Raw genomic sequence first — 23,967 nt, forward strand, 5'->3', positions numbered from 1 at the left:
GTTCAGACTGCCTAATTTTCTCACAAGTGTTGAGCACGCACATACAACAGGCCTGCACACAAGTGCTGCTGCTGCTGCATAGCTTTATTGTGATCTCAATCCTTAACTAATTAAAACTGTGGATTTCCCAGGTCTTGGCATGATAGGCTGCCCCAGGAGAAGATGCTGATCAAGATACAGAAATGGAGGTGGCTGCTGGAAGGATCTGTTTCTCACAAAACAGTTGAAGAAGGAAGGAAGGAGAACCACTAATCCTATTAGTGAATGTGAAAAATGGGTATATTCTGTTAAAGTAAGGATAGAGGGCAAGATGTCCTCAGTGTTTTCCTGTCCTAATTTGTACAATTCACTCAAATGCATTTTTGTCACCTTTTATGCATAGTGACACACTTGTGTATTAGTACCAGAAGCAAGAGCTAAATTCATACTTCTTGCACTTCACCGTTGACAGTATGGGGGCAGGTGATGACCTGGCCTGAGTTTCAAAATCCAGTTTGAATATATGTAATTCCACCAGTGAGTGAAATAAATGTGTGAGATCTGGAAGCTACTTTGAAGACAGGTCCCAAATATGAAATACTGCATTTGCAAAATTCCTTTTCAGAATAGAACCTTGCTTTAAATAGCAGGTTTTTCTCTTCCACTTCCTTCCTCCTCCATCTTAAATGTAGATTATTATAAAGGAGGCAAACCTGACAAGGTGCTATTATAAATCAGTAGAGAAAATACAAAGGTAAAATTGTTAAAATTTAACATAAATTAATAACATTTTATTAAACTCCATTTTATCAGACTCTATTTTATTAAATAATATCAAATTTTGAAGTCTGGTATTGATGGCTACGCAGCCTGGGTGTATTTTCAATTCATCTCAAGGAAGATGCATTTCTTCAAGATAAAACATTTTGAAGAGATCTGTTTTGGAGAAGCAAATAAAACTAATGATCTCCAAAGTACTCTCCACAGAGCACTTCTGAGTGTGACTTTAAAAAGTTAGAAAAATATTTGAAATATTTGAAAACCATAAAAAAAATCAGATAGTGGGTTACTCATCTTTCAGTAGGATGCTGGACAAGACTACATTGAGAGACCCCTTCCATTCTGAATTATTCCATGATTCCATGATTTTTTCAGTAAGGTTTAATACCAATGAAATTTCTCTGTATGGTTGAAAAAATTCTTAGTAAGCAGCATGTCTCCAAAATACTCACCTTTACAAGTTCCATGACAAGGTATAACTCAGTTGGCATGTCCATCTCCTCAATCAAAAGTACAATATTGGGATGCTTGACTCGTCTTAAAATAGATACCTCGTTCTGGATCATGTGCTCCTGTCGCACAAAACAAATCTTTAATGACTATGGGTTGGTTGGAAAAACATTGACCCCACAGTACAGTGGAAAATGCAGAGATAATTGGGACCTGCATGGATTCTTCAGGGATTTTTAAAAAAACAACAGATGTCTCCAGCAATATGGAAGGAACGTATCTAGAAACAACATCAGTGTGATAACTGGAAGAAGAACTGGGTGTAGAACACAGAAAAATAAATGGAGGGAAAGACATGCTTCTAATGCAGAGAAAGTTAAGTATGGAAGCTTCCAACCCAAGCCATTCTAAGATTCTAACATTTTTTCTCCAATGCAGAATCTTTCAGTTTAAAAATATGATGTAATCTTCTCCGTGAATCTTTTGTTAGAGATTTGAAAAGCTAACAGAAATTCACTTAACTATAAAACTGACACCAGTTTGATTAACCTTGCATATTGTTTAGACGTAGTGACCAATGTTGTTATTATTAGTAGTATTATTTTTTTGTTTTCTACAACATGTGGGATTACGAAAGCTGGAGGACATAATTACAGGGGTAAAGAGCAAGGGGAAAGAGTGGACCTACACACAACCAACCAACTGGAGAATCAACACACGCCTCCAGAAAGGCACATTGCAGCCTTTTATACTGATACTCCAGGGATCTCCAGAGAGCAAGCAAAGGCTTGAACCAAAAAGATTCTAACACTTGCCAGGAAGAAGACAAATACCAACAGTTTCCCAATTGATTTCTCACAAAATGTTTCTTGAAAAAATTTTTTTTTTCTCTTTTTTTTTTTTTCTTTGTACTTACTTTTCCTCTACATTTACTTTTTTTGATTATTTTCAGAGCATATTCTCTACCAGTTGATCTGAGGAGAGAGAAAAGAAAAATTGTATGTTCAATCACGCAGACTATTTTTCTTAATCAAGTTTATATTTGTCATTTGAGCACAGTAGGTGTGGGCAAGAATTCTATTCAAGTATTTGTTTTGTCAAGAAATGAAGCTTGGATCTGTTTGGAATTGTGAACTTCAGCCAAATGTATTGAATGTGTGTGCCCCCCACCAAAAAAAAAAGCATGAAGTATTTTATTAAAAAAAAAAGAAGACATTTCAATGTTTCTGAAACAAAATCACTTGATTTTTTCATTTTGTAATGGTATTTGTTATTTCTTCTGCAATTTTATGTAAATTATTAGAGAGTATTTACAGATCCATATCTTCTCAAAACCTTAAAAGTTTTGTTTTCTATTACACAAAGAAAGACAGGCTAAGGAAAACACTTTTTTTTTCTTTTTTTTTTCTTTTTTTACTTAAAATGAAGAGCCATGTGTTTTATCTTAGCACTCCCAACTGCTAAGATAAAAAAGTCAGTCCTTGGAATAATGTTCCTTGTATTCAGTAAGTATATTATACCTAGCAGAGTTAAATATGATGTTTAAGAAAAAGAATATTAAAGGTTCTGGAGACAGTAAGAAATCATAGAGAATTAGTTCAGGATGAGAAAACGTTTCCTTTTAGGTGTTGTTTGCTGTTTTTTTGGGTTTTTTTATCATTACCACATACTTAGATAATTATTATATAGGAAAATAAGTTTGTAGACAGGTTCAAAATATTGACTTCTACTCCTACCCAAGTTACAAAACTGAAAGATGGCTATAAGGACGATACCAAGACGTTCTGTTCAGAAGCTCTATTTTCACTATAATGTTAAATGAATCAATAATAGAAGAAAAAGCTCTTGCTAAAATGCTTTTGCTCTGTAATAAAAATCTAAAGTTTGCAGAAGTCCAATACATTGCCCTTAAGTATAAATTTGGTTAAAAAATAAAGAAAAAATAGCCTCTTAAGCACCTGGGGGGATTTTTTTTTCATACTTAATTTAGCAAAACATAGTTAAATTAATACATTGCATCGATATATAACACATTAAACAGAGAAATGAATGTGCATACATGTGTAAACAGCCTGTCAAGTAAAACATGCAAAGTGAGTCACAAACTGATAGCACTGCATAAGAAAATGACTGGGCATTTTCATTGCTGTATTTTAGAAGGGAGACCTCCTCTGGCAATGGCATTAACTTAAGAGAAAATAGGGACTTCTGTAAAAAGAATAAAACCACCATAATATTAATTGTTTTTTTTCCAGGTCAGCAGGGAGTAAAGACAGTTTATTAATAAATCAATTAAAAGACTGTGCAAAGAAATCACACTGGAGTATGACGTCAATGACTCGGGGAAAAAAGGGCAGCATGGCTGTTCAAGACTCAAGCAAAAAAAAATAAAAAATTTCTCAAGTCTATACTTCCCCACAGAGGGGTTTAATGTTAGAGCCCACAGAATGTGCTGCAGTCCATGCGGGGCGCCCCTTCCTGGGGCTGCTGTTTGGTGGCTACAGTACCAACTCAGTGATGGGACAGGCAGGGATATAGACACTATTTTTGGGAAGGGAAGGAAGAGACAGGAGAAGGAATATTAGAAATTAAGATATCTAGGATTCAAACTCAGGCAAAATATGCCCTCTTTCAAGACGAGTCTCTTTCATGCTGCTTGGTTGCCCTAGGAATGCTTCCTCTCTGTCATGAGAAAGGAAATTGATGGTTTTTGTTGGCCATGGGAGACTCCATGTACTCCAAAACACTGGGAAATCTGAGCTAGTGAGGAAATGTCAGAATCTGGAAATGTCTGAAAGTTAAAAATGAACACATATAAAAACACCACAGGACAAATTGCACATATGATGGAGCAGATATGTAACGAGCAGATGACAACTCTGACTGCTCCTTGTTTTGGTAAAAAGAAAATTAAAGCTAAGATAATGCAAATCCTTTTCCCTAAAAACCTGCAGAACCGCAGGCTGTCAACAGCACTGCAACTCATACACCCACCAAAAATATGCACAGCCATGCCAGGAACTCCCAATGAAACGGGCATATCACCTCTCACCTATCATGCAACCCAAACAATAAAAAGGTGCCACATGAAATGGGAAATACGTGAGTGCTGGATAAGGGTCTGGACCCACAAAACTACTGCAGGGAACAAAGTTAGACATCTAGTTCATAATGGGACTCCATGCCACCCTGCCTGGATGTTTTAACCTTTTGTAGAGTTCACAGAGATTTCCACTATACTGGAGACAAAAAATTATCTGCATTATTTTTATGTGTGTGTGTGTGACTGTGTGTTCACAGATGCACAGAACAGGATTTAGAAGTTTCCACATGAAATATTTGAAGATGTTTTTTGGTTTCTCTTTGGACAGTTCATTGTCAGGGGAAAATACCTGTGAACACACCTGAAATGTCAGAGTGGCTAACCAGTGAACACAGGCTGGTCTCCACAGCTATGGAGAAGAAGTATCCATAACGATCAGCGAAGATGTGTAACAAGACCCATTCCTACTTGCTTAACACCTCATGTTGCCATTTCTTTGAAGTCTAATGCACAAAGGAATTGTATGTCAGAAGAAAATGGAAAAGTCCTCTGTCCAAGTATCACCCCATCAATTCTGGCTTTGCAAATGATGGACATATCAGACTTTGAAGTGAGGTGTTTTCTGCTTAGAAAGACCGTGAAGAATGTTTTTGAAGGGCTTTTACAAGTACTGGTTTAATTTACCCTTTGAGCCTTTAATTTCTCCTTCCACACTTGTGATGGCAAGGGTATACTGCTTTAGAAGTATAACAGAATACTTAGCGGTATTAACAGAAATAAATATCTCTAATTTTCAAGCTCTCTCAAAGCAGTAATTCCCTGATATAAATAGGATATATGGAATGGTATGGCTCGGAGACCATAAGAATATGCATCTGAGAGTACCTCAGTAATCATGCTATTTGAGCACATATTCACTAGATACATCGTGTTACTGGATACTTCTGGGACCAGGAGGATAGAGAAGAGGACAGGAAACACTTTTTATTTAAGTTCTCAAGGATATTGGAATCAATATTACTTTAAGTGCGGTGGGACTTATATTTAATTTTGTTCATATCTTTTCTCTCAGCTTGAGAAAGAGTTGTAAAATGCAAACTAGCACTTTTGAACTACCTCTCAGCACAATTGGCATTTTCAGCTGAATGACACAGTATCAACACCTCAACCTTTTTTTATTTTGCCATGTAGTCTGTTTCCCTCAATCACTATTTACTTTATTTTTAGCTTGCCTTTTTCTCTTCCCTTAGTTATGTGTTTTCACCCATCAGTCGTGCCCTTTCTGTCAGGTTTTATAGTGATTTCTTGTTGTGACATTGTTTTGCTTTCCTTCCTTTAATTTTCCATAATCCCCAGTTTAGTGTTCAGAGCACGGGATTTGATTTGAACAGCTATTGCCCTCCAGATGACCAAGTCCACCATGAACTCATTCTGACAGGGCTCTAAAGGCCTCACAAGAACTTTGGCCAAATCCCACAAGCATAATGTCAGCTGATACAAAATCCACTTTCTCCCTTTCTCCAACAGCTGTCTTCGTGGTCTCCAGCTTGCCAAACTCTTTCAGATGCAGTGGGACCTGTTTCTTTCCAAAGAGAGTCTAGTTTAAAACCAGCCAAGCTAATTTATCATCATCATCTGCCATGAGATCTAATCTTGATTTATTCTCTAGGGTTAATATCACACAGGCTGAAGAGCAAAAGTTATTTCTTTGATCCCAGAGGTGAGGTTACAGTCTTCCCTAAGAGTCCTCTCTCCAGGATATGGTAATAGGGGATATAAAACTTCACTCATGGAATTTCGTTATCAGACCTCGACATCTCTAGCTCTGCCAGTTTTTTGGCCTTCTCTGCACTACTACTATTTAATGTGAGAAACCTTATGACCATTTCATGCACAGGTACCTTCTGTCTTTTTTACCCCATATTCTTCTTTTTTTTTAACAATACCACCAAAAGGCACCTGCAGTTCTGCTCAGAACATTTCTATCTTTTTTTCCCTGTTTTTTGCACTCTTGAAGCTGGGTAGAAGTAGTTCAAACCTGGTTCATGATGTGCCTGACCAGATTTAGAAACCAACATCTGAGCTAGTCAACCTGGACATTTTCAGCAATACTGACATTTAAGGTGACTTGTGACTTCTCTAACATGTAGTGGATGTCCAAAATCAGTCTTTAAGGGTGTCTGTTCTCAACTCTTAACAGTAAACGGAGCCCATATAATGGCATAAAGCAGGCAAAAAAGAGCTAGATAGCCATTTAATTAAAGATAGACATGAAAGAGGTTACTCCTCCATCATGTCACATGGCAGAATAGATGGATCTAAAGTCAGCTCTCTGTGTTGACCACTACCACCACACCACACATAAAAAAATTCCTGACACCTCTACAGAATGTTCCTACATGTGAAATATTTCATTGGTCTAATGTAAAGGGAGAGTTGCAAGAATAGACTGCAAGAAAAGATGTTTTTTCAATGCAACAAGAAAGATTTAACACAAAGAAATGGTAAAATCATGCAGACTGCAGCAGAAAAAAAAACTTATAAACCCCACAAAGAATTACATTCATAGATTGTCCCCTGTATTCATGAATTTCTTTCATTAGTCGCGTTTTTCCATCCTGAATTGAGACATTACCTTATTACACGTCCCATATTCTATAAATAAAGACATGATCTAGAAAAAACATGACATTAATCATTATTCTTACAGCAATAAGCATATTATCCTCCTCACCTTTCTATACACTCCTTCACAATAGCAAAATTTCCATCTCCTATAGTCCGTCCAACTTTATATCGCTCTGCTATTGATGCTGGAACCTGGAAACCTTCCTCCAACACTTCTGAAAGAATCATTAGTACATTTTTATTGTTAGTGAAGGAAACACAGATGTTGCACATAACATGCATTATATGTCTATGGTTTAGGAGCCTGGAAACCATTCAGAGTCAGTATCCCACTAACTGTACAGTGAAACCATGCTGCTGACATTGTATATACTCAACAGGTTTCACACAGATACCATAATGAAAAATAAGACTTCTGGGGTTCAAACATACCACCATTCGAGTGTTACATAGTTTACCATTCCCATTGCAATATGCCCCCAGGACAAAACCAAAATTGTATTTTTTTAATTATGAAAAGGCCTCTGTGATCTGCACAAGCGCAGACCAGCCTCCAAATAGGGCTGGAACTCCTTGACACAGCATGATTAAATATATGTACCAAAGAAGTCCAACACTCAAGCACTTATTTTATTACATCCTGTAAACTGAGACATCCATAAAACTCCTCATGTGCTAAGTGCTAGCTCTCCCCCTCCCCCAATATTAAATATTTAGGTTTTAAACAAATGTTCTCAATAATACTACCTCGCATGCAACCTGTGCACCAGATGTTTAGGTAAAATTACATTACACAGTGTCTGAGCATAAGAAAAGTTTGTCGTTTCATGTGCTTTAGTGCTCATTCATGTACTGTTATTTTTAAATGTATTTGAAATAGCGTGTTACAAATACCTAACATGCCTCTAAAAGCTGACTGTAAACTGCAGCTGATACAAACTACTACATAAATATTGTAACATGGAAAAAAAAAAAGCCTCTCAAAAATGTGACTTGATTTTAAACTCTTTTAGAGACAGTGCTTTCAAATGTATCTGCATCTGTATCTGTCTTTTGTTCCAGTTTAGTATTAGAAGTGGATGTTTTGATACAAGGAGGCTCGGGGGTTGCCTGAATTCATGAGCAGCATCAAGAGTTAGTGTCAGACGTGAGCATAGACACATACTTGTGTGTATGTGCATGAGAACTGGCAGGATCCGAGAAGACATCGCTTAGACAACTTGCTCAAAGCCTTAGAACAGAGTGAGACTAATAATTTCTGAGTAAAGACCCTGGGCTGCTGCATATTCTTTAGCACCGTACCAGACAAGACAAAAAATTAGTGAAATAAGCCAGTCACCGCTGTGTCACCATCAGAACTCCTATCTAGATTATCCTGCAACAAAAACACCTCTGAATAAGGATGTTCCTGTCAAATCTGATCCGGACTGAACCTAACTGGCTGGCTACGACTGACGAGGCTCCTCACGGAGAGTCATCCAGCCCGCAACGTTCCCACCTTCTCCGGCAGGAAGAATGACTCATTTCCTACACAGCTGCTGTTATCACTACATTAACTGCTTCGAAATGTCAGCCTTCAAATGTTACCTTCTGCAGGTCCATCATTTTCATCCATAGAGCTGCAAACTTTGGTGGATGCTAATGAGGTAGAGGAGCCACTGTGTTGGGAGCTCTGGAAATGGAGAGAGACAAATGAAAACGAATGATTTTTAAGGAGCACAAGTACTCGCAGCACGTTCCTGCTGGACACACATCCTGGATAGGCTTCAGTGTTCCCTATATAAAGTATCAATTTACTTTGGTGGAGGTATATGTGGATGCATGTGGAGTGCAGTTTTTCCTCTGGGAGTCCACCAAGATGAGACTTTTGGTAGCCCTGTGTACATGGAGATATCCATGATTCATTATGTGCAGCAATGTGAAACAAGGTTTTAATGTCTGGTCCATTAGTTTCTCCCTATTCCACACACATTTTTGGCAGGGAAAACTGAGGAGCTGTATGCCCTCTGCAGGTAGGAGACTGTTTGCTCAGCGACATTGTTAACCCAGCAGGCACAAGAAGCACAAACGCCTGTTTTCACTGAAGTTGTCTTTGTTATGGGCAGACTTCCTCACTTCTGCAAACCTCCCTCTGGTGAAATATTCCCCAGTTGGCTTCTAGAAGGGAGAAATCATTATGGTAATGTATGGAGAAAATAAAATGTCTGAATAATGACATGTTTGATGATTATTCAATGGTGAATAACGTTTGCTTTCTTTGAAAAACATTTGACTGGGTATAGCTCATTTGAGGGATGAGTCTGTACCTCTGTTTAATTACCTTTACAGCAAATGCCTACATTTGCCTCTACAATTAAGGGGGTGAGGATGGCATCTCTATAGTCTCTAGAAGGAGACTCATATTCACCTAGCTTGAATGCCAAAAATATAGCAGACAGGATCTGACTAGGGAAGTCTTCCAAAGCACCTATCGATGTCTGTCAGTTACGTATGGAATCTAGGCACATACTTTAGGAAGACTGCTTCATCACACATCTAGATGGATGAAACTACACAGACACACCAGATCAACTGGATTTCACCCAAAACTTTTAACCTGTGCTGTGTAACAATTATACAAATGTTATCTTCAGGATTCTCCCATCTTCAAAGGAAACCAGAAGAAACAACAAATCTAACAGTGGCCCTTTAAACTTCCAGCAAAACCGAGCAGTCCCTCAGATTTTTGTGTTGCAAAGTAAGTGAGAAGTATTCAGATTTCTAAAACTAAAACTTTCTCAGTTACACATAGATTGCATGCTAAAAGATTACAAAGTGCTGCAGTTTTTAATTACCTCCTTCAATCTATATATTACATAAAATGCAGGCTGTACTGTATGTAACTAACACTATCAGTTCCTTATCTGTGTTTGCAAGATATCCAGATGCCCAGAATCAGGATGCCATTCCATTTTACAAATTTCATACAGCTTCTTTGGAATGATCTCTCTCCTCTGCCACCACAGAGAACAGCTGACTGGTGCAAGAGTAACTAGCAATGCAGCAGTTGGGGTTTCTGCAGAGTATGGAGCCAGGGAGAAGGCAAGTCAGCAGAGTTAAAAGATAGCCAGTATGCTGAGTTCATTTGAACTGAGTAATTTCTGATTTCTCCCACAATAGATTAAGGTCAGATGATTTAGACAAAGGCTGAACTTAGCCTGTTTTTCATGAAATAATCCTGAGTGTTTGCACATCCTACCTACCAACAGATTCTCTGCCTTTTATTTTTGCCTTTTTTTTTTTTTAATCAACCCCAGCTCATTCTTTTCATCTGTCTAAGCATTTCTTCTGAGCTTTGTCCAGAATTAGAAACTGCATTAATCAGTTTTTTGACTACTTTTGTTCCCTCTTGACAACAGAAGTGAGCAGTGAATGATTTTATGCAGTTTGCTGCCCTTGTTTCATGAATAGGACATGTTTATGTATGTGCTATTTCTGTACTAAACCCTGCAGGACATCTTAGTAAAAACTTACCTCTGGTTCATTTTTGAACAAATGAGCAGATGAGGATCAAGGTAATGGGAAAATGCTAGGAGTTCTCATGCCTGCAGAAGCCACTCTCAAAGCCTATTTTAGTGCACGTGTAATGAGAGAACTGTTTCCTTTACTCAGGCTTGTAAAATAAGCAGAAAAACATGTTTTCTCTACTCATTCTGCTGTGTCTGTTTTCCCAGACCAGGCATCCAGTTTCTCTTTTTTTGTTGTTGTTTTGTTTTGTTTTGTTTTTCCTTTTTTTTTTCCCCACTCCATAGTATTGTATACAAGGACTTGCAATTTAAGTATATTTAGTATTTGTTACATGTAAAATCAGGGATGAATCTTTAAAACATTTAAGGGGTACAGCACGAACAGGTTAGTGCTAGATTTTAAGTAGATTATCAAACGACTACTTTACTCAGGTTTTTCTGCATTTGAAATAGCAAGATAAAACTTTTCAGCAGATGTTAGGTCAAGACTGCTGACTACACATCACTGCAGCTTTCTTTAGCAGTGTGATTGTCTCTTTACAAAGAGTCTCACACCCAATGTTCTCATTTCTAAGAATGGGAGACATAAAAATCGAGACATAACTCGGTGGCCACAAGTTCTCAGAATGGGAGCCTAGAGAGAGTCATATTTCTATTTGGGGATCTAACCTCAAGCTGAGGTTTAGCTGAGAACTGTGTCTGCTCAGTCCTTCCAAAATTAGAGCCCTTTAAGGGGCTAAATCAGCAAACCACTTCAGCCAATCAGTTCAGCAAGTGCTGCACTTGAAATACAAATAGTCTTTATAGCCTGCATGACTGAAATTAAACTCACCCCTAAATATCTGTCTTAGTTATATCTCCCTAAATATGTATTTAACCCAGGTTTAGTTAAATAAACTGGGAAAAAACAACAACAAAAAAAGTGGCCCACAGAAAATTTAAAGGAAACAAAACACCAAAATGAGGTCAATTTTTAAAGTGCCCAGTATTTCTTTTTTTTTTAGTGACAGTCCATAAGGACATGAAGGCTAAGATGATATTCACAACTGAAGAACTACAGTGATGTGTTAATAGCACACAATGAACCACAGGTCTGTAACCAAAGCATACAGCTCCTTCAGTGAGACCTGTGTGTGAGGCACAGGGTGTGAGCAGAAGCACAGCTCACCAGCGAGAAGGAAGCAGCAGCTAAGAAGATATTTGCTAAAATGATATACTAGGATTTAAAAAACTTTAATTTTATTTTTTTTTAAATATGAGGAAAAAACACACTTTTCATTACCTTTTCTGAAAACCTCCTATCGAAACAACAGATTAAAAAAGAAATCAGGACCTGTACTTTTGCATATATTCATTGGGTCTGCTGACGGACCTCCTTGCACAATTGAAGAGACGTTACTAGGTAAACACAACCCAAATATTTTTGTCTTTATTCAGTCCTCTGGAACAACACACAGGCATTTATTTATTTATCTTTACTTCAGCTAGAAGGACATTCCGTTTATTTAGACTTTAATTAGCTCGTTGTTCTCCCAAGCTGAAAGCCCTCTGGGTCCAGCAATCCTTGTGGGTCTCGGCATTCCTTCCAGTTGGCTTGCCAATCGTGAGGCAGTCTGTCCTGCACACTGTTGCTCTCCCAGCTGTGAACCCCATCAGGGATATCACAGATGGGGAAGGGGGAAAAACAAACTCTAAGCAAGAGTAAAACCTCTTCAATGCACAGACCTTAATGCAATTAGCTGTTTTAATTTTAAGAGATGCTGAGGTGCTTGAAATGTCATCACTTGTACACAGATTTAAAGGGGTCCAGTTGCACAGGTTGCCAGCACATGGCCATTTTTATGGCACACCTTGATAAAAGCAATGGCATAAAAAAAAAAATAATCAGGTCTTTGGTGTAAGGATTTCAGATCCTGTTCAGGTTTATATAACAGATGGCCAGCACACCACACATCCCATTGAAGTGAATGGAGACATTAGCACTATAGAGTTTCATCCATGTCTCACTGGGAGATTTATTTAGCAACTGTTCTGTAAACAGTTTGTATCTCAGTGGAAATTGTGATAAATCCACAAAAAAACGACAGTAAAATGAATATCACTGTAATTTCTCTCTCCTCACACCCACCTTTGTCCTGAATTATTCTTAAAATCCCACTCCAACAAAACAGCAGGAATTATTCTTTTGGACTACCAGGATCAGCAGTTATGCAAAGAAACTCAAACAAGTATGACTAGGAAGTTTGTTAGTGCCATTCAGATTTCTGAATCTCAAATTCCAAACACTGCATTGTATTTACTAAACCTTCCAAAACCTTTATTAACACATATGGACTCTACAAAATCTCTCAACAATAGATTCCTTTGTATTTTCCTAGCGAGAAGGAAGCATCTGGGTGAAATGTGAGTAACAGAAATGCACACAGGTGTAACTATAAGTTTGGATCTCACACAGAGTTTGGCTCTTTTAGAAATTAGCATAAAGAAGTGAAAACTAAAATTAATAAACAAAATGTAAATTCAGGGAGAAGGCTCAGGATAAGGGAATTATTAAGGTTTTAAAATGATGGCTACTAAGACTCTCCCTATTCTAAAGAATTCTACACAATTAAATAACATAGAAAAAGCTATGTGTGTCAGTAATATGTATAGGATGAAGATCAACTCAGCAAGGATAAATACCTTTAAAACCAAAACTAAACAGTAAAGCAACCATGCTCACCTCTTTTGAGGCCCATACTAGTGTTCAGTCTGGTCATAAATAACCTTTGCAAGGTAGTGGTCATGAATTCCTGACATAGTCAGCTCCTTAGCCTAATGATCATCATAGTTAATGGCAAAATAAAGATAACAGTCCAGTGCAGGTATTAGCTTTGAAGGACTTTTAAGGGCTCAAAAAATTCCTGTAATAGGTAACAGTGTTAGGCAAGAAATAAGTGAGTCAATACAAAAACATGGTACATCTCCAGAGAACAGGAGGTAAAGCAGATGACAGCTGGATTAAAACAGTAAAAGAACGTATTTTGAGGAAACTTTTAAATTAAATAATTTTTTTCTTTTTTGTTATTCAATGTAGAGGAAAGTAAAGGGTTACACTGAAACTCCCTCTCCCAACTCTATTCAGCAAAAAGTTTTTTTTATTTTCTTATGTTTATTCATTTCCATTTTTTGGGCCAGCCAGCTGGGATAGGAAAAAAAAAATGATGTAAACAGTACAAAGCTGGCAAAAAAATTACTTAATGGATAAACATCAAATGCACAATCTTCACGCCAAAAGAACAGAGGCCATTAGAGTTCAACATATAGAAAGACAAATGATGCCATTGTTTTCTTTTCAAATTATCACACTGCACTAAACTGACACATAAGATTCACACTTACTTAAAAACTGCTTCATCTGGAAAGGAACAACAACAAAAAAAAATGCTAACCTGCTACTTATCCACAGGTCTACATCCTGCTCTGTCTTGTTAGACACTTGACTTAAGAGAAGCCCTACACTGGGAAATTATATATTTTTGTTCATTTAGGCAATTCAGGATTTACACAGCTTGGAGAAGGGATAAATTCAAACAACAGAAACAATAACCTGATGTATAATTCAGGAATTTGTGTTGGTTCTCTTCTTTGAGGGACAGAAGGCCAAATGGAAGAGTTTTTAAGGAAATGGACCTGACAGATTGAAGTTAGATTTTCAAGCTGAAGCACCTTGTTTTACTATGATCCTCTCGTTAAGCTGCAGCATTGACTGCTCATACACTCCTTTGATTTGTGTAACAAGGCAATTCTGAAAGACCAGCATAGTTTCCTCTATGTTATTTAACAGTAAGCTTAAATCTAACCTTTGCTAGCTCCTAACAGCTGCTTCCAAAGCTAAGCCATAATTCAGACTGTAGGCTCACTCAATCTTTGACATCCTCCAGAAGAGACTGATGATCTAAAAAAAAAAGTATCAGATGCATGGTATCGGAAGTTGACCTGTCATTACTGTATCCATGCTGTGGTTAACATAAAAAAGTTACATGTGCAGTGATGCAATGAGAAGGTTTCGTTTTTCCTTTTCTAAAGTTATGCTTGGGTAAAATTTTCCACTCAACTACAGAATAAAAATTGAAAAGCTATCAAAGGAGATTCTTATTTCTTTCACCTAATTAAAGGCACAGCACAATCACAAGTCTTATTTTTAATTTGTTTGTCTTGTATTTTAAAAGCTCTCCTGGTATTCTTAAGTGTTACTTGGTAGAGGCAGAGGCCTCAATTATTTTCATTCTACTCTTCCTCGTTTCTGTAATACTGTTTACTTTCTCTGTCTGTACACCTTTTATAAGGCAGACCTACTTACTAACAACCAAGAGGGTTTCAAAAGTAGAATTTTTATCAGGCCCAGAGATCCCTCTAGAGAGTACACATTAGCTGAAGCATCAAACTGGCAGATGACATGTCAGAAATTGTAATGTCTCTCTTTCCCTGCCCCCGCCAAACAAAAAATAAGACTAGGCTATAGATACATATTTTTAGAGAGTGGAAAGATATATCAAGAAAGCAAGGTACTTATTTTAAAACACAGTGTGTATATTTTAGTACTCTTGGCTTTTTACAGGCATATTTTCCTAATACTTGTTGTAAGAGGAGTGCTGCTGTAGCTCAGTTGCCAGCAGGGAGCTGGTACCTTGCTTTGGATAGTCTACAAATTTCCCACTTCATGCTTCAAATCTGTCCCTTTGTGTGGACACAAACTTACCCATAAGAAATCCAAGGCAGGTCTATTTACTGTCTCCAAAAACCTGTTGGAAACCAAATTCTTCCTTGAAGGGTACTTTGCATCTACACATCAGAGCCCAGAGTTTATTTTTGAAAAGACACTGAATTTATCTAATATTTAAAGAAGCCCAGTAGGATGAATGAATCCCATATGCTTACACTAAGTTTACTATTAGATGGACAATGCTGATCCAAAATGAAAACGCAATACCAACTGCAAGTTTTTTTTTTTTTTAAAGCCTGTTAATCATGCTTCCAAAAGAAACTCACTGAACAGCATGTATTTTTAAAATATTTTTATTACATTGTTACAATAATCTACAGTAATGTTAAATCTAGCGCAACAGTAAATTGCAACCATGATGACATGGTCAAATATGAAACACAAGTACAACACAGTATGATGAAACAATGGCACAAAAATGAAGGTGATTTTCTTCAGCTGATTATATGAAATAAAACATTCATCGGCTTTTTTTTTTTTTGCAAGTTTTACATTTCTTGTTGATAAATCAACAGCTCTCTTTTTGGTTTCCTGCATCACATTAATACAAAAATGATATATATTTTAAAAGGAAATATCCAAGCACTTTTCTTTAAAAAAAATAGCTGTATGCATAACTTTGCAAAATCTTAAACTTATGTTGTAAATGTGCCAATATTTACAATATCATAGTGCAACTAACAAATTGAAGAGGCCTTAGCACAAACATCATTAGCTCCTCTTTCACTAGAGTCCAAATTCCAAAACACTGTATTGCAGGGCAAACCACAAACTAATTACCTCATATAACATCAGACAACAAGTACACGCTGAATACAGTACAGCTTTTGTCATACTTCACTGCTGAGGGTCAATTGAAGCAAATGTTAATATAATCACCATGCGCAAATACAGACACTCAAACGCATACGGATGTGTACGTGTGCACTGCGTGTTTCACCCTTCGCTAATGTGTGCGCACACAACACGAGTATCTACATACCCATTGCCTTCCGTGGGGAGTTAGGGTGCTCAGCCAGTCTGAAAGATCAGGTGCCAGGTGGAAGAGGCAAACTGAGCCAGCCCAAAGGTGTTGTGGCAGCAAACGCAGCTCAGAAGAGCCTCTGTTCTGCTCGGCAAGCACTGCTTTCTGCAGGCAGGGCTTTTCCTGGGGGGCAGCACACCCATTTCCAAAGAGCATGATACCCTCTTGCTTCCTTTGCTCTGTGTGTAAAGCTACTGCTGGCTGCAGGACATAAGGCTATTTTTCTACTGATCACTCATAGTTACAAGTTCCCATCCTATCACTAACAGATAAACTGAAAGTGAAGATTAAATAAAGAACAATCTTGTATTCAGTTATATACCAATAATCGGATTCAAGAAAAAGCACAGACAACATTAATCTAAGTGTTCATCAAGTGATGAGGTAATTTAGCACCATAAAGATTTTCTGTTTGTTCATTTATTTACTATTGTTGACAAAACAGTAAACTTGGGTTTATCAGAGGTTCTTTTTCATATCACTGCTAACTCAGTTTTAACATTTATATTGCAGGACATTTTTTGTAACATACTGCACTGCATATATTCACATTGCAGTGTGAAGTATGAAACTGTAAAAGCAAACACTATTATTTATTTAAATCTTAAACTATGTGTTCTTCAAGGCTGTTTAATATTACGTATAATTTCTTGTAACATACACTTATATTCACAATATTAATGCCCCAGAATGTTAATTTTACATCCATATATGCCCTGTGGAAATGATATAAAGAGAAAAATAACTAAATATAATGCAATGTCAATGAATCATTTCACAAATTGAAAAAAGTTTCACATTGGATAAGGAATGTAAAAGATTTTACTGATTTCAACCAAAAAACTTCTAATATTGTGTGACTTAATACACTGCAGAACAGTGCAGTTCAAGAGGAGACAGAAGTCTGACCACGTCAAAACGATGCCATTTCAAATCTATGAATAACGTTTTGTCTGTGTGCATATATTTGTGCAAAAGGTTTTATCCTTCCCACCTTAAAGTCAATCATAGTTTTGCAACTACCTAAAAACCGAGCAGAATGTAGCCCTTGTTTGTACATGAGATCTCTTAAGATTGTACAGGCTTCTGTTGTACAACTGAAGGGAGCTGCTCCACAAGTATAGGTTGGTGCAGCTCCATTGACTTTTAACAAAGCTATAGTGAATCCCACCAGATGAGCATTGTCCCATTAATAGATTTTCCCCACTTCTTTGTTTAAAGTCACAAATGTGACTTAAGTGTGCAGGGGTTTCAGAGCTATTAATCTATGCATGTGCATGTGTGTTTGTGTGTATAAACATAAACACACATTCTGTGCTTCACATGTGAATTGATTGTTGCATAAAAGAGAAGAAAATAGATTAAAATAAAAGACCAAACAAAAAAACAAACCCAGAAAGGTTACAGAAAGCATTAGGGAAATAATCACAAGTATTTATAAAGGTCAAAGGGAAGAAAGGCATTCACAATCTATACAAGACTCTTCAGCTACATCATAACTACCTTAGAGTAGGCACAAATAATGCAGCATACAGAGAACTATAAGAGGTTCAAACACTATAAAGTTGCTTAAGCTATTCCATTGTTTAATGAAGTCGATGAAATCTAGGGAGAAACTAAAATCTGTGCTGTTGCAAGCCAAACTACAGCATAAAGAAACACAACTTCAGTTTCACCCATAAACAGAAACCTTCTGGTTTTGTTTAAAAGAAACATTTAATTTCTGCTCATGTATAATGGGAATTACATTCCACACAAAAGGGATCTCAAAGTCTATAAACAGCGTACCTTTTCAATCTCTAAGGGACTTTCATTCCTTAAACGAAACATTAATGATACATATTGCCCCTGAATAGCCCCTTAATACAATTCATATGTTGAAATTATTAAATGTTATGGAGTAGCATACTCTTTGAAACAGTCTTGATGGAAATCTCGCTATGATAATAATTACTGATACAAGGTCCATTTTTCTTTTCCACAGCAAAGCAAAGCCGTGGGATTCAGGTTTGCTAGCAATGTGCTCCCTGTTCAGAACAAACATTTTTAATACACTGCATTAAGCAGAAGTAGCCTGTATGAAAGAGGGGAGGAAAAATAAAATTCCTGGATTTTTTTTCTTTACAGGAAAAAAAAAATAAATTCAGTAAGTATTTTATTCAGCCTGGTGGAGCTGTCTGAATTTTTGGAAACTTATTCCAACGCATCTTTACATAATATGCGTTTCTTGGCATTAAGTAATACATTTTACAAAGACATTCCCTTATAACAGGCAAAAATGCAAGTAACTTAACAGCTGCAAACTTCTTCAGTAGAAAAGCCAGCCTTAGTAAGAGGGTATGTGGGGGGGGAGAGACTGTCTCTGTTGCTGGGAAAAGTTTTAGATCTGAAGTCTGAAACAGTAGTGGCAAAACATGCATTTCAAATTAAAATTACCTAACTGCTTCAGCAAACCTGCCAGATCGAAGACTTTCTCTTCAGGTGATACTGGAACCAAGTATTGAAAAGAGAAGGTAAGTTTTGTGTTCTGCTGCCTTTCTACTTCTTTTTGCAAATATCCTCCATAAAGAAAGTGATATTGATACACTGAAGCCACATCATCACATGTCACCATTTTCCAGCTGTGGGATCTGTTGAATTTTATTAGGGACAAATCAGTGTAAAAGAATTGTTTCACTGCATGTAAAAGTTGGCATGTGGCAGCTAAACGCTTTTTGCTTTTAAGTAGATTTTTCTGATTTTAAAATATATGAAATCATCGCTAAGTAACTAAAAAATATAATCTCTACAGATTTTTGTTGAGGTTCAGAATCACACTGATTTTTAATTCTTAAATCATTAGAATTTGATACTGAAAGGAAAAGTACAAGACAGTGAAAGTTTGTGATCACTACACTATGGGCTCAAATACAAAATATAAACTTTAAAGCAATATGCAACATACGATGGGAAATATTGCTATTATGGAAAGTAGAGTAAGATTCTCACAATAAAGCAGCAGAAAACAAATAAAATTAGTAGATATTTATTAAGCAACTGGTTATAATGCATGACCTACTTTAACACTAAAGGAGTTTTGCATATTCGTGCTGTACAAAATGACCCTCTCTAGAAATTGTGAAAACAGAGAATTTAGGTCCATAGAAGGATGATTTGCAGTACCCACTTCTGTAGGCTTTCATTTTAAAATGCATAAATAAAAAATGATGTTCCTGTCCTTAACATAAGTGAAAGTAATCACTAGCTTCTCAGGCAAAACATGTTATTCCAAAAGGTGTCATCATACGTGTCAGATGATGCTGCTAGCCAGCAGGCCCCCATATTTCCTCATTTGGAAATCTGTCCATATTTACTTGCAACACACGGATGAAGCCAGGTAAAACATTCATGTTGCCTGTGAACACTCTTCTGTTTACAGTATTCAAATGGTAATGCAGTGAAGAGAACTTGAACACTGCTTTGAAAGCATTTACTTTTTGTTCTGTGAACTCATGGAATTTCTGCATTTTCTTTTCATGTACATAAAAAGACTAAGCTCAGAGTGTTCTAAATGTGTGTGTTGGGATCAGACAGCGTGGTGCAAGCAGTTTAATATGGCAGGTTTTTTCTTGTCTTTATTTTACCGATTCATTGGTAAAAGCGAAGCATTCATTAACTGTTCACACCAAAATGAATAAAAATATCTATGTTAAAAACAGAACTTATAATCAGTACTTTAGATTATAAAAAGGCTATTATTCATAAATGAGCCCACTGTGGTTTTGTGCGTTATATTCACCTTATGCAATCTTCGTTCCTTAAAGCGTGCACAATGCTGTTTTATTTGATGGACACATTCAATGGCTCATTCATTACAAATTCTCACATAAAAATGCCGTGGTAAAGCCAAAAACAGCCCCACATACTAGAATTAATTTGGCCCCATGTTTTTAGTATTAAATATGCAAAACTCTTTTGTGCGATTCACTATTACTGTAAATTAGCAGCTATTCTCTTTAAAAATGTTAAACCTTCACCAAATCACAAACCATAAACATTGTTCCATTTTCTCTTTTACACTGAGTCTCCTACTGAATCCATATCATCCGAAGAGAGTGGGCGATACAGGTCCTGTAAGATGAAGTGCAGTATAGATTTGTTTATTGTGTTTGATTTGATGCACTGCAACTGTCTTACATTCTTTTTGCTACTGTGGCCCAGAAGATACTGTTTAACACAAAATACTCACATTCTATATAATCCGATTTTTGGCTTAATGTCACACAATTATTTTTAAATCAACAAATGGATGGTTAGAAAATAAAGCAGGAGTTTCAATTTACAACATATTCTAAGAGGCATTTTTTTTTCTCTGATTCTTTCCTATTAAACACTATTAAAACAATAATTTTCTTTTCTGGAGAGTATCCTAATTGGACCCTTGGCAACCTGAATTTAATCTTAATCTTTTTGCTGTTTCACAAACAGCAGTAGGAAAGTAAGTGCTTACCTCATATAAGGTAATCAAAACTTGCCACCCACTGGTGGTACAGCACGGATCCAGCAACATTTGTTCCCCAGAATGCAGACACTGAACATTGCTGTTACCTACATTGTACTGTATCTCTTTTCCACAGTTTATCTGTCTGTGTGTATGTGTAAAAAGACAGCGTGTAAAATCCCCCCCATCACTGGCTCTTTCTGTCTGTAGCCAAGCAACCAGCTCATGACAGCAGAGAGTCTGAGTGTACGGATTCACTTCGGTTTTTCAACACCCACTCCGAGCATCCTCTGACGGATCGGATAATCCTCAAATGCCAGAGGTGTTAGGGGATGATACATCACCCTATCCAACCTACACAGCACAACCATCCTTGCCAAGATACACAATAGCACTGAATGAAAGAGGAGGTTCAGTGAGGTGAAGCTGTAGAGGACAGAGTACTACCTTTCTAAGGTAAATTAAAAGTAAGTTCTGGCTTAGTGAGGTGCCAAGTATGCAGGTGCCCAGCACAACTCATAGGCAAGCTCTGATACCTGTTTCTGGGGCTCCTTTAAGTACAAAACAGATTTACAAAATACAGTGAAACAACTACAAAACAAAATACAAGAACACATAAGAACATGAGGGCTGATGGAGCCAGCTTTAGGGTTGACCTGGGTTTGGGGGTTTGTTTTTTTTTTTAAATCACAGGAAGATAAGTGAGACCAAAAATTAAAAAAAAAAAATTAAAATTGCAAAGCTATACTATAAAACAAGGACTACCTAAAATGAATGGTTTACAAATTTCAAATTTACAAGGATGTCAATAACCTATGCAGGTTTATGTTACCTGCAGGCATGATATATAGGGGATTTAAGTCCCTTAAAGGTTTTTTTTTCATTCCCTATAATGTTTATTCTGCATGTACAGTGCCAATGGGCACCTGTGTCTACAGTACTAGAAACGATAGATGTGCAGACTGAAAAACAGATGTTAAATATATTTCAATTTGTGGTGAAAAATCTAGACAAAAGAAGAATTTTAAACAGGCAAGATCATCTAATTTTGGCTATTATTTAGTTAATATTGAAATTTATTTTGAAATAACTTCGAACAGTTTCAGAATTTCTAACATATATAGTACAGAACAAAAATCTTCTAATGTCACAATGAGAATCTTCCAGGTGACTACTCACTCCTCCGAACAGGAAAAAAAAATATGCATTTAGAACTTAAAAAGAAGATATTTGTGAGAAATTACTTTTTATATTTGAGGAGTATTTTTGTGGTTACTTTTATGACTCTATGGTTGTTCTAAAGTAAAACAATGCACAAGATTTCAGGATGATATTCTGTGCCCTTTAATATACTTTTAAATATTGGAAACTTTAAAAAATCCTTTCTGCAAGAATTTTCCTTGCCTATAATCAGTCAAAGAGCTGTATTTCTGAAAAATATGAGAAGAATCTATTAATTATTTTGCATAGATTAAGAAAAAGAGAAAACTTAGTGAATGAATAAGATGTTTGACCGCAGACAACTCAAAAAATCCTTACATACATAGAATTCAACTTCTTTGCCTCATTAGTTAAGAGGTACCTTAAATCTCACTTTTTATTACTCTAAATGTTGTAGTGTCTTGGGAATGGAAAATCAGATATACAGAACATTTCCACCTAAATTCAAATAATGTCTCTAATTACAAGACAGTGGAAAAACAAGCTCATAAACTATTAAAAATCTAGTTAAATAAAATACGGAGCTCTATTACATTTATTTATTGTTATGATTGCCATGTCACCTCTCCTGAATCTGTATCATTAACCATACTCTGCTGTGGCAGGAAGTATACCCACGTGCAACAATATAACTGTCCACCTGCTATAAACCTGAATTTCAGATGTTTTCATTCTCTGTAGAAATGCACAATGAAGCACATAACAATTTAAAATCAAGAATCTTAATTTCCTTTTTAAGAATAAATATAAATAATTAAAGCTATAAGAAAGTCTAACTATAGTACTTAGGCTGTAAGTTCAAACACTGAGAAGCTGAAAAAACCATAAAAGTCCTAGTTCACTTCCAAGTCTTCGTATTACATTAATGAAATTAATCTTTCAAACCTTGCTTTCCTCAAATATAGATTGATTTTTGCCCTAGATTATAAATAGATAACTTTCACTGATTTCTGAATTTCTGGAAGTAACTCAGCCATGTACATATGCAACTGAAAAAGGATGAAAATGTCTTTTTATGTTCTTTTAAGGGTAGAAAATGTTATCTGTGGGCTTACAAAAGCACTGTTTTCATGAGTGTACTATATGTATCACAGCAGCATTCTTGGCTTTACTTATATCAATGGAAAGACTTCCATCAAAGGCAAGAATTTTATTTTTTTTTAACTGGATCGTATGAAATGCCAGTAAGAAGACTGATCAATCCCTATTTTAAATTGCCTAATGCACTCCATAATGAAAAGAAATATTTTCTTTGGAAAATTCTACCAGCTCTGTTTTCATGGGTCTATACTATCCACAGGGAGAAGTCCCTTAGTTTGTAGAAATATCTTGCTTTCGTGCCTCTGAATTCAGAAGCATAACTTCGTCGCACCTCTATTTCCCATGAAAAAAAACTGGCAGTCTGCCCAGGCCCCTGAGCTGTCAAATTTGACAGACCAAGCCTACAACTCCCTCATAGCACTCAGATGAGGATGCTCAAAGAGCTGATCACTCAGTAACATCAAGGGGAATCAGGCTGTGCCACACTCAACGTTTCCTATAATCTTCCAGACCCAGTACATGCCACTGGCACCCCATGTACCTGATGGCACAAGGGAACAGGCACTCCTCTAATTCTGGCCACAAGGAGAGAGAGGCAGAGAAAAAAACAATCACAAAGCTAAGCTGACATTTCCAGGAACCAGCATCTTAGTTCTAAAGCAGTAGCTCCCTCAAACTGCACGTAGAGAGAAACCCACACCAGTGAAACCCAGCCATCATCTTCAACTCCAGACTGTGGCTCTAGCAGTCAGTGTTCTTCTCAGGGCACAAATGCCTCACTTCTCCACAATGGGGACAAGGGAGACACTGAAATCAGTCTCTTCTTCTCTCTTGTAGGTCTATCACATGACACCAACACTTCAACAAACTCCTAGGGAATAAACCTCTTGCAGCTGGCTGGCTGGTCAGCCCTGAAGCTGAAGTCATTAAAGACAAAGTAAAATGCTTTGGGATCAAATTTGGTTTATGACCCTATGGTACATAAAATGGTGCATAAAGTGACCTGTCCTCTAGATAAAATTTAAATGGCGACACATAAAAAATGGTACG

The 23,967-nt window shown here is 36.8% G+C and overlaps 1 protein-coding gene across 3 annotated transcripts in view; it reads right to left on the bottom strand.

The window, feature by feature from the left end:
* DCLK1 (doublecortin like kinase 1) overlaps positions 1–23,967 on the bottom strand; it is a 239,713-nt gene that overhangs the window by 36,835 nt on the left and 178,911 nt on the right. For 2 of the 3 annotated variants that reach the window (XM_051608524.1, XM_051608525.1), the window contains 4 exons: positions 8,468–8,552; positions 6,987–7,095; positions 2,126–2,183; positions 1,212–1,331 (listed from right to left, as the gene is read on the bottom strand). In XM_051608524.1, coding sequence (XP_051464484.1) covers positions 1,212–1,331; positions 2,126–2,183; positions 6,987–7,095; positions 8,468–8,552 — 372 coding nt within the window. Of the gene's footprint in view, positions 1–1,211; positions 1,332–2,125; positions 2,184–6,986; positions 7,096–8,467; positions 8,553–15,426; positions 20,286–23,967 lie in introns of those variants that run through there. The other variant, XM_051608526.1, reaches the window with a different exon arrangement.

This window comes from Apus apus, chromosome 1 (assembly GCF_020740795.1).
Source record: "Apus apus isolate bApuApu2 chromosome 1, bApuApu2.pri.cur, whole genome shotgun sequence".
NCBI lineage: Eukaryota > Metazoa > Chordata > Aves > Apodiformes > Apodidae > Apus > Apus apus.